This window comes from Marmota marmota, unplaced genomic scaffold (genome assembly GCF_001458135.2).
Source record: "Marmota marmota marmota unplaced genomic scaffold, marMar, whole genome shotgun sequence".
Lineage (NCBI taxonomy): Eukaryota > Metazoa > Chordata > Mammalia > Rodentia > Sciuridae > Marmota > Marmota marmota.
The window spans coordinates 27,793,002-27,805,340 of NW_026000211.1; the positions used below are offsets into that span (position 1 = coordinate 27,793,002).

The following is a 12,339-nucleotide window of genomic DNA, read 5'->3' on the forward strand; positions in this document are numbered from 1 at the left end:
CGAGCCGCTCTCCCGGCCCCCGTACCTGGACGTTCGCGAAGAGACCGCGGGCCACCGTCGCCCGCACTCGGCCAGGTGCCGCGGCCTCTGAACCTAACTCTCCTAGCTCGGGGGTGGAGCCTAGAGGGTGAGCCTGGCTCCTCCTGTCGTTATTGGCCTGCAAGAGCTCTAGCCCCGCCTTCTCCGCACGATGATTGGTCAGTGCCGTTGCCGGCAGCGTGTGACTCGAGCCAACGAATCCCTGGCGGTTCCAGCCATTGGCTCCGCGGATGGAGTGAGGATAGTGAGATCCGGACGTCCAGCCAGTGGCCGGGGCCGCAGCGCGCCTGGAGGCGGGGAAGCGCAGAAGCGCCTGACAGCGTGAGGGGGCGGGGTCGAACTCCGCCCCGCTCGCCGCCTGGCGTTGCCTTGGCAGCTGCGGTCCAGCCAAGTCCATATCCTGCGCTAGCGCTGCCCGGAACAGAGTACCAGGCCACAGTCCCGTGAAGGTTATATCATCAAAACCCAGGAAGATAATGGTACAAATGAGTTTTTTGGATGTTTTTCTTTACAGACGGTGTAGCCTTCCTCGGTCACCAGCAACAACAGCTTTCTGTTCTGAGTACATTAACATGCATCCTTTCTTAAAATGCCACGATAACTTAGTGACATAACACTACTGTGCCATTTTAGTGATCACAAAATAAGGATCAGAGGTTAGATAATGTAAGTCACAGCTAGTGACTGGATTTTATTTTTCCACCTTGTTTCCCAGCCCCAGGTATCCCTTAATAAATCCCTGAACCAAGTAGAGAATTTCAAATGCCACATAAATCCTGCAACAACCGAGATAGGTAGTCGCCATTATCCCCGTGTTACAGATGAGAAAACAGGCTCAGAAAGGTTAAGAAGGTAATTCTACATCAAAGGAGATGGCAATTAACCTGGGTTTGTTGAAGCCTTGACCTAACCCAGAAAGTGAGCTGAGCATGCCCATGTGCGGGCATTGCAATTCCTTTCCAGGACAATGATGGCCCGAGGACGTGGGCTGGGGCTTAACATACTTTGTCTTCAGCTCTAGGCATATTTCATACCATTTCTTCATACTGTGTGTAGATGTTATAATACATATTTAGAGAACCAAAGCTTTTACTTAAGAAAAAGGTGCATTTAAAAATACAGATAGGGGATGGGGCTGTAGCTCAGTGGCAGAGCGCCCTTTCCCACCTGTGAGGCACTGGGTTCGATCCTCAGCACCACATAAAAATAAATAAACAAAATAAAGATATTAAAAAATACACAGATAAATATTCCCTAGTGTATATATGCCACATTTTTTTTTTATACATTCATCTATTGAAGGGCATCTAGGTTGCTTCCACAGTTTAGCTATTGTGAATTGTGCTGTGATATGACTGTGTCCCTGTAGTATACTGGTTTTAAGTCTTTGGGGTATAGACCAAGGAGAGGGATAGCTGGGTCAAATGGTGGTTCCATTCTCAACTTTCCAAGAAATCCCCATACTGCTTTCCATATTGGCTACACTAATTTGCAGTCCCACCAGCAGTGTGTGAATGTACCTTTTACCCCACATCCTCGCCAACACTTATTGTTGTCTGTCTTCATAATAACTCCCATTCTGATGAGATGAAATCTTAGAGTAGTTTTGATTTGCATTTCTCTAATTGCTAGTGACGATGAACATTTTTTCATATATGTGTTGATTGATTATACATCATCTTCTGAGAAGTGTCTGTTCAGGTCCTTGGCCCATTTATTGATTGGGTTATTTGATTTTTGGTGCTTAGCTTTTTGAGTTCTTTATATACCTTACAGATTAGTGCTCTAAAAGAGAATAAAGTCATGGCATTTGCAGGTAAATAGATGGAGTTAAAAGAAAATAATGTTAAGTTAGCCAATCCCCCAAAACACAAATGCTGAATGTTTTCTCTGATATAAAGAGGCTGATTCATGGTGGGGTAGGGAGGGAAAGGGAGGGGGTATGGGGTTGGAAATGATGGTGGAATGTGATGGACATTATCCAAAGTCCATGTATAAAGACATGAATTGGTATGAATATACTTTGTATACAACCAAAGATATGAAAAATTGTGCTCTATATGTGGAATAAGAATTGTAATGTATTCTGCTGTCATTATAAATTTTAAAAATTATTAAACAATAAAATAAAATAATCTACCAAAAAATACACAGATAAAAATAAATTGCATAAGGGCACCATTTGAGCCATTGAAAACCCCTTTTTTTTCATATAAGGTATAATTGACATATAAAATTGTAAATACATACAGCATGCAATGTTTTAATACATGTATATCGTGTAAAGGCCCTTTCTATGGTTTCTTAGTTTCTTGCTATTACTCCTCTCCTTGCTTTTGAACAGACCAGCCCTTCCTCCTGGAATAATCAGCCATCCTTTCCCTTCCCTATCAACTTAGGTACCATCTCCTTCAGGAAGTTTCCTCTTGAGAGGTGTCTCTCATAGGTCCAGTGCGGACCTATACCCACTCATTTAACTATTCCATGTGTTTGGTGCACACATTCTTTGTAAATTATCGTGGCAGGGGTCATACCAAAGGAAAAGAAATGGGATCTGTCCCTTGGGTGGTCAAAGACAGAACCCTGTCTTTAGGATGCCCACAGAAGGTGAGTCAAGTCCTATAGTGCATGTTCCAGTGCCCCACATAGAACCTTCCTTCTGCACTTAAACAACACTCCTCCAGAGCGCATTGCCAGAGCCACCCCCACACCCACCCCAGGGCACACAGTGGGCTACCTGAGTACAATGCTGATTGATGCTGAGGCATAAACATCCAAACTTTCACCCTAATTTAAGACTGCTTTACTTGGCCATTCCAGCTTCAGAGCTCCCCAGTTATTGGCCAAGTTTGTGTAACTGCACTGCAACCCAATTTTTCTCTCTGCCTAAACCTGCTGCCCTGTCAAACAACAGTAACAAAATACACAATGGGGTCCGACTTACCAGGCTTCTCATTTACTAGCAAGTGCAGTATCTGATATAGAAAGTGTTCAGTATCACATACAAGGGGTCAGGGGTATAACTCAATGGTAGAATACTTGCCTAGTATGCACAAGGTAGGGTTCAGTTCCTATCCAGAACCAAAAAAAAAAAAAAAAAAGTGCTCAGTAAATGTTGGTTATTAGTTCTGATTTAGAGAGCTCAGAGAACAGTAACATCAGATGCAACGTACTGAGAGGCCCTGCTTCAAGCACAATAATATGCATATTTTTATCAAATCCCACAATAACTTTGTGACATAGTACTACTGTTGTCATTTTAGCAATGACAAAAATAAGGGTCAGAGGTTAAGAATGTGTTCAAAGTCAGCAGCTGACACAGGGGAATGCAAACCCAGATGCATCTGATTTCAATGACCATGAGCTTTCCAATGAATCACACAGCACTTTTCCTTAGAGTGGTGAAGCCTAGAACTAGAATCCCAAAATCTTGACTCTAAAGTATGGTTCCACTCTCCCATACAGCTTCCTCTCCAAAAGGAGGCACTGGCAGTCAGTAGAAAGCAATTTGCTTAAGACCAAACTGAAATAATGCAGCCTTAGCACATTGCTGTGTTATGTTATGCTACACTGTGCCCCTAACTCATCAGTGGCTGAGATTACAAATACTAGGGTCCTTGTGCTGTAAGGGACAGTGAGGAGGTAAGTACTAGAAATCATGTATCAGTCTTCAAGAAACAGGAAGAGAGCTGAGTCTTCTAGCAGCATTTATACCAATCTTCTTAACCCTAACCATCACAACAGCCAACAAAGCAAATTAAGCCAAGTAGGTGGCAGAGCTACTTCACAGCACAGGTACACTAATCAGCCCTGAACTCTGCTCAAACCTGGGACTGATTTCTTGATGAGGTTTCCAAGATACCTTCTGACTTAACTTCTGATCTCTTTTTTTTCCCATACAATAGAACAGCTGGGAGCACTTCTGTGTTAGAGGAATAAACAAAACACAACACAATAAGCAAACAAAAACACACTCAAGCTGGAAAGACAGATTGGTCTGGGGAGGGGAGGTATGTGTAAGGCCTTTGAAATCAATGTTACAAATCCAGCTACTGACAAACTTCTGCAAACTAATATGTTTCAAAGACAAAATCAAGACAGAGGTGTTAGACATAAGTAGTTAAGACTTCGTTACCCTAATAGATTATATTTTAAGAAAAAATTTTAAATAAATCTTTAATTCACATTCATAGTTTCATGGAACATCTGTGTTTAGAACTGTGATATAATATGAAATATGCTTGGTCTTTGTCCTGTTCCGGTCACCAACAGTTCATACTAACAGTGCCCCTAAAACCCTTGGTATTTCCTGAGTAATAATGTCTTGCTATTTATTTATAATGAACAATATTATTAATAGTTATTAATAATTAATACATAGCATAATGATCACACCTGTTTATGCTAATGAGATAACTTAGGGTGGGATCCCTAGATATCCTCAGGATGGTACCAGTCACCAGAAAGACAGCTGATTAGAGAATTGAAACTTTCAGCCCCACCCACCAACCTCTGGGAAGGGGGTCAGGGCTAGAGAGCAAGCTCTGTTAAAACTCATGAACAAGGTTTGATAAGCTTCCTGGTTGTGAACACAGAGGTGCTGAGGGGGCAGTGGGCCCAAGGAGAGCATGAAAGCTCCGTGCTTCCCCCACCCCTACCTTCCCTTTCTTTTAATCTGTATCCTTTATAATACCTTTGAACCAGTAAATGTGTTTCCCTGAGTTCTATGAGCTATTTTAGCAAATTAATCTAACCAAGGAGGATGTATGGGAATCCCAGTTTGTGGCCAATTGGTCGTTAAGTACTAGTGGCTCAGACCTGCAATAAGCTTCTGATGTGGGGGCAATCTTCTAGGATTGCAGTCTCAACCTGGGATCTGACACTATCTCCAAGTAGGTCTTCAGGCAGAGGCTGAAGTGAATTTTAGGGTGTCCACGGGAGAGTCAGATGGTATGGGGAAAACTCCACATTCACCTGATCATAGAAGTGTTCTGCATTGAGAGTACAGTAGGAGAAACTGAGGGGTTTTTTTCCTACATTTTTAAAGGAATTATTAGAAAAGATAATATCCTCACCCTTTTCTTGGTTCTGCTGTCAGAAATATCTAACAGAACTCCAAATTTATTAGACCTATAGCATGTTTATTGACAATAGGCCTGCCAGGAGTCATACTAATGCAGAAATTGATATTTTCAAAGTGAACACAGCTATTTTCTGGCTAAATTCCTTATATTTTCATTTATAATAGAAGGTTCAACCAAGTAGGTTCTGTTTAGATTTGAAGAATCTATATTAACTAAGTAAAAATCCTCTTTCCTCATGATTACCAACTTTTTAAAGCTTTTATTAGTGCATTATAATATAAAATTTACATTTTAAAATTTATTTTCAATGTTTTATAAAAAATATATTTTTAGTTGTTGTTGGACATAATACCTTTATTTTATTTATTTTTATGTGGTGCTGAAGCTCAAACCCAGTGTCTCACACGTGCTAGGTGAGCGCTCTACCATTGAGCCATAACCCCAGGCCCTTTTTGATGCTTTTAATAGTGCATTTGGTCATATATAATAGTTGGGTTCATTTTGACATATTCTTACATTTGCTGCATTTCAGTCCCTGGTGCATCTTCTTTCTCTCCCCTTCCCCCTCCCCCTATTCCCTTCCTCTGTTCTAACAGTCATTCTACTTATTTATTTATTTATGATGCTTTCTTATTAACTTTTCAAGTGATTCTCATGAGAAATGTCCACAGTCCTCTCTCACTTCCTTTCCTTCTTACTCTGTCTGGCACCACAGCTGTCTACCCCAAGATCCCACTCACATTTCCATGATTCTTTTTTATATATTTCTTAGTTTCTTAGGTATTCTTACATAATGTTTTCTTTAGAGAGGGTATTTTGCCTTTGATCTTCTTTTTATCCAATGCTACTTGCTTTATCTTTATCTGGTGTCCTGCTTACTGTGAGGGACAGAGAAATTTATGAACCTTACATTTTACTGATCCTTCAGAAACTTTCCTTGATGGTTATGGTTACCTGTTCTTGATGAATCAATGTCAGTGCTATCACTTAATGATTTAATGCATTACCTTACCGGCTACTTTGACAAGAAATTTAAAAATACAGGTTTGTGAAGTTGGGAATTGCAAATTTTTACAAAAGGACAGAAATCTTCAACAAACAACTTTGTTAGTATCAAACTAATAGATAAAAATCAAGGACATTGTAAAACAAATAATATACAAACTTTTATTCAAAGATAATTCAAGAAAGACATGTTTTGGTCATCTTTAAAGTGAGATTAATTGAAGATCTCAGAAAAACTGTATCTCATCAAAGCACATGGCTACTCACAGAAAGCTCTCTCCTTCTGTTAATAGCAGCTAAATTTATACACACAGAAAAAGTCTTAAGACCATGCAAATTCAGTTGAATTCCATACATTCATTATATTCATCAAAAACCTGCAGTTATATTCATGCCAAAGTGTTACTTTAAGAAAAAATTAAAAATACACACCAAAACATGACCAAGATTAATAACTAAAGAAAATAATAAATAAGCATAATTTATACTTTATTTTAAAAAGTTTGGCATCACACATATTCAAGTGTGTTACACCATGTTCATTCCTCAGAAGTGGCATTTTAAAGTGTTAAGCATTGTTAAATATCAAAAAATACAACTCTGTTTTACAATGTAGTACTGGCATAATTCAAAGTACTGTGCCAATTATAAATAGTATAATCAAGTTTCAAACATCTTTTCAAACATTTAAAGGAAAGCATATAGACACACATTTATATGCACACAATTTATTATATTCATGTAATCAAAGATATTTATAAAAGCAAAGAGTTTTATCCCTCAATCACTTTGTATACTTACGCAGATTTTAATACCTGTTCAAAGATTTTCAGTTCCTGGGTATACAGATTTTCAGGAGAAGGAATAAAGATAAAACTTAATTTTATAAGAACACACATTAACTTCATCCTCCTTCACAAAATAATCCATAGTCATTCCAGGGTGATGTGAACTAGTCTTTATGAAAGCAACTGTTAGCTAAAGACTACAGAGTAAGTACTGCAGTCCAGGTTTCTTATTAAAATTCAGTCAGCTGCTGCTCATTGCAGAAAAAGCCTTACAGTGCTTCTACCAAAAATAATCTTCAGTATCCAAGGCCTATAAAGGCAGACGATCTTATCTTCTGCTGAGACTTAAAGTGCAGCTACAAGTGGAGAAGTGCTAGATTCTCAGTCACTTCAGAAATACTTGTTGAAGCCTGTTTCTCATGTGTAAATATGCCGAAAATGTCCTTCAGGCTCATAATGGTTTATCAATAACTGTGACCCCTGAGCAAAAAATGAAGAAATAAATCAGACATCACAGGCAGCATTCTGCTACTCTACGAAGATACCGAATTCTACATTACCAAAGCCACAGGGACTGAACAAATATAATGCTTCAAAATCTCCTTCTTACAGTTTAGTGTTACTATCATTTCAATCTAAATCACAGTGAATTCTAGTTACAAACTGGGACTACATCTGACTTCTTAATCCATAACTAGAATTTACAGACACAATTTGGAGAAAATAACTTTATTCAGAAAATACCAAAATTCACCTACTACACAAAAAGGCAGAAAGAAAATAGGGGATGATACATTCATTATCTTGATTATGGTGATGGTTTCATGGGTGTATACATATGTTGAAAGTAACCAAATTGTATATTTAAATATACATTATTGTATGTCAGTTATATCTCAATTAAACTGTTGAAAAAATTCACCTATTATTGAGTCATGTTATTCTGGGATCCTACTGTAATAGTTCTTCTATGAAGTGTTGTTTTGGACGATGCATAAACAACAGTGATGGATAATTAGTATAGACTTCTTTTTTTCTCCACTATTGGATCGATTTTGTTAAAGAAACATTCTAGAAACATACAAATATTTAAACACTGTCATCAGAATAATTAACATACAACATACAGTTTTAAAGACTTCATATATATATATATATTCATTTCTCTAAGAGAATGGAAAATTTTATTTTATAATGCAACTAATGATATGGTTTAAGAAAAAAAAATTACTCTATAGCTTAACTATTCTATCTCTTGTAGACTGGCCATGGGAAGGGATCAGACCTTTGGGTGGGAAGGGTTACCAGAAATCATACCCAGACACACTCTTACCACTGAGCTTCATCCCCAACCCTTTTTTTCTGTTTATTTTGAGACAGAGTCTAAGTTGCCCAGGCTGAACTTGAACTTGAGATCCTCCTGCCTCAGCCTGCCAAGCAGTGGGGATTACAGGTGTGCGCCTGTGCAACCATATTTATTGGCTATCTGAGGAAATAAAGCCTGGCCACATAGTGTATTCCTCACTGTAGTATACAGATTTTGGTCATATTAAAATTTACTGTATGTTCTGTACTGCAAAGACTTGGTATTTTAACTAAATGATTATAGAATGACAAACAAATACGGGTGTTTTATTTCAGAATTACACATCCAATATAAATTATTTTAAGAATAAGATAAAAAATATACATTGAGAAAAAACTTTCTTCTTAGAAAAACCTGTTAATCATAATGATGTCAACTTTTTATAATACAAGACTAAGAAAACGAGACAATTATTACCTGCATAACTTCTCCCTGTGCTCATACAAGATGACACAACTGTCCATTTATCTGTTGTTGGGTTATAATATTCTACCGATGCCAAGTTACAGGAACCATCATCCCCTCCAACAACATATAACAGACCATTAACTGCACAAACCCCTTTAAAAAATATGCAGAGAGAAAACAATTATTTAAAGTCTTTGGATAATCAAGAACTACCCTATACATGTTTGGTGAGGTGATAAAGAGAAACTTCTTCCTTGAAAGGAGGCAGGAAGAAAAGATGAACATGTAAAGAATTCCTTTTGTTTTTGAGAGTATAATTCCATTGCTAAGCAACTACTGTATGTCATTTATGCAGCAGTTGCTTTATATATGCATTATTTCATTTAATCCTCACAACCTTACTTCATACATTAGAAACTATTTTGCTCCTCATTTTATTTAAAAAAACTTAAATTTAGGTCAAAATAGTAACCCTCACAAAATTAGCTTCTTAGAAACTCCTAAGGAATAAATATATATTAATAAAGGATAAAAATTTTTCTTAATTTTATTTTTATACTGAATGATAAACTATCTTACTTCCTTTAAACGCAGAGAACAGTATTATCTGATTACTAGAATAACTCATTTCTGCAAAAATTCAAAAACTTCTAGAATAATCATCATTTAAATTTTGACCTCAACTCTGGCTGACTTCTCCCTTTCCCATATATATATATATATATATATATATACACATATATGTATATATATGTATACATATACATATACATACACACAAATACACCAAAACACTTCCTTTTTTAATCCCAAAGTAGCTGACACTATACATGCTACTCAATACCCACCCCAACAAACAATATACCTTGGATATTTCCCCAGGTTAAAAAATATTGATCCACTCAATTTCAATGGCTGTATAGTATCCCACATATGCAATACCATAATTTATTTACTCCTTCTTTACTGATAGATATTTCCTTTTTTTTTCTCATCAACAGTGTTGCAATGAATAGGGATCGCTCTGCATGATTTTTTGAATACATGTGCGATTGTTTCTCAATATACATTTTAAGTAAGAAAATTGCTGAATGAAAAGAAAATACCTTTTATTTCAATTTACTTTTGTTTATCCTAATAAATGTTTGGAAATATTATGAACTGATACTATAGGATGTCAAAGAATCCACAAGAATGGTGCTCCATACTAGTCTCTGTAGGTTTAAAGATGGTTTTGCTAACCTAATTAATAGATGCTTATAGAGTTTTTAACATAAAATAACAAGCCCACATTACTACACAGCATTTAAAAGTGTACTTGAATGGAGTGGACTGTCTCTGTTTTACTCAATTGTGTTACTATTGTCACAGGAAGCAAATTTTTACCTTTTATTCCCTGTACCCCGTTAGGCACTGAGGATTAATCCCAGGCCTCACATCTGAGGCAAGCACTCTACCACTTAGCTATATCCCCAGCACTTTTTATATTTCATTTTGAGACAGGGTCTTGCTAAGTTACCTAGGTGGCCTTGAATCTGCAATTCCCCAGCCTCAATCTCCCAAGTAGCTAGGATTAAAGACATGCACCATATACCTGGCTAAACTCATATCATTTTGAAGTAGTTCAAATACTTGAAAGCCAAGAGCCAAATACTGCTGCCATACAAGTTCCCCAAAGTTGTTGTATTTGTATGCAAGTCTGTATTGCAGCTTACTGACAGATGACACATGACTATGAAAAGATAAAATGGCCTCTAGAATGTCTTGGCTGTGACAGATGAGTAAGGGGCTCTGTTTTCTTTTTTCTGGGGGGCTTAGGGGGATACTAGAGACTGAACTCAGGGGCACTCAACCACTGAGCCACATCCCCAGTCCTATTTTGTAAATTTATTTAGAGAGAGGGTCTCACTCAGTTGCTTAGTGCCTCACCATTGCTGAGGCTGGCTCTGAACTTTCGATCCTCCTGTCTCAGCTTCCCAAGCCGCTAGGATTACAGGTGTGCACCACAACACCTGGCTTCTGCTTTCTTAAAGAGTTTCTCCAGTTACATCTACAAGGAGCTCAAAGATGAAAGAAAACTCCACCACAGAAAAGGAAATAAGTCTCTACACACATTTAAATATATAAGCTATATATCCAAAAGATGTCAATTCTATTAATCCACTAATTCATAACACCAGAATTCTTTTAGGCAGATGAAAGCCAAATCATGTGCTTTCCTGCAGTCTGCAACGGTTCCAGTTGGTATACTTCGTCACTTTGTTCTCAGTTCAAACATGTACTGAGAACCTATTATAGACGTGCTAAGTATTGACAGGTTATTTATAATCTAATTAAATTTTTCCTCCATTCTTAATGTCATAATTCACCATACATATAAAAACATGGGAAATCTGATTTGTATATTGCTTGCTAATTCGAATTTATATAATGCTCTCACTTCTCTTACTTAAAACTGAACTCATGGTTGGGGTTTTGGCTCAGTGGTAGAGTGCTTGCTTAGCACGTGTGAGGCACTGGGTTCGATTTCCAGCACCACATAAAAAAAAGTAAACAAAATAAAGGTATTAAAAAAAAAAAAAAAAAACTGAACTCATGCCCTGCTCTCCTTGCCAGCTCAGTCCTTTTGTCCCAATTTAGGCGGCTGAATGAAATCCTTATCTTAGAATACTAGAAAGGAAGGGCTAGATAGGTTTTACCAGAAATTTGTTTCAGATCAAACAGGGGATGAGGGATACTTTTTAAAAAACATTCTCTTATGAGCTTAAATTAAAAATTAAAAAATATGTGCTTATAGTAAAATCATATTGTATTTTTCAAATGACAGAAGTAAATTATTCAAATTCCATCGTTTGAAGAGAATAGATTTAGTTGATTGAGACAGAAAGTAAAAACTAAGTTTCTACATTTCCTTCTATTCCTGATCATTACCAAATAATGGTCAATTAACTGTTCTCCAAATCAAAGTATGAAACTTTTTAACACACTTAGAACAAGTCTTTTCTTAAGTCCTGCACTTTCACCTTCTTACATTAAAAATTTTTAATTAAAAAAATTTAAAGAGCAGATTAATGATAGCTCTCTATGTAGAGATTATCTTTTTATTCTTCTGGCTAATTTTTGACGTAAAAACAATAAACATGTATACAGAAAATATTATTCCAATCTTTAAGAAAAATTATGAAAGTTCAAATTATAAATTAGTTTCCTGAGCCAGAAAGGCATGTGCACATATCACTGTGGTTTTTCTAATTCCGAATGTACTAGAGTCAAGCACTTATTCTACTAAGGGCCCAGAACTTGCATCTTACCATGGTTCTAGATTATCTCTTCTGAGGGGCTTTTAGTGCCTCATCAAACATAACTGACTGAATAAAGTACAAGTTCAAATGGAGTTAAATAAATTCTGCCCTGCTCTGACAGTCCTTAAAGTCTTATGTACTTAGTCTCCCTTAGTAATTATATTTAAAGTAAGGAGAAATTAACAAGAGTATTTGGTGGGGGGGTGCATTTTGGTGTAAGATGAGTTTGAGAATCATAGGGAATTTATTTTAGACTATGGGAAAAAGCATAAAGATAAGTGCATTTTGAAGAAGATTGGCATTTCCCAAACAATCATCTAGCTATCCTAAATCTATTTTTCTATTTG

General features: G+C 37.0%; 2 protein-coding genes across 9 annotated transcripts in view; both read right to left on the minus strand.

The window, feature by feature from the left end:
• The window catches only part of Msmo1 (methylsterol monooxygenase 1), a 14,955-nt gene extending 14,504 nt beyond the window's left edge, over positions 1 to 451 (minus strand). For 2 of the 3 annotated variants that reach the window (XR_007343322.1, XR_007343321.1), the window contains exon 1: positions 8 to 451. The gene's annotated coding sequence lies outside the window, so the exon portion shown is untranslated. The remainder of the gene's footprint in view (positions 1 to 7) is intronic. The other variant, XM_015486244.2, reaches the window with a different exon arrangement.
• A 5,825-nt stretch (positions 452 to 6,276) lies between these two features.
• Positions 6,277 to 12,339, minus strand: part of Klhl2 (kelch like family member 2) — an 87,060-nt gene continuing 80,997 nt past the window's right edge. For 3 of the 6 annotated variants that reach the window (XM_048791726.1, XM_015486247.2, XM_015486246.2), the window contains 2 exons: positions 8,700 to 8,843; positions 6,277 to 7,396 (listed from right to left, as the gene is read on the minus strand). In XM_048791726.1, the coding sequence (XP_048647683.1) occupies positions 7,368 to 7,396; positions 8,700 to 8,843 (173 nt within the window). In that variant the 3' untranslated portion in view covers positions 6,277 to 7,367. Of the gene's footprint in view, positions 7,397 to 7,629; positions 7,988 to 8,699; positions 8,844 to 12,339 lie in introns of those variants that run through there. The other 3 variants (XM_048791725.1, XM_048791724.1, XM_048791723.1) reach the window with 1 other exon arrangement.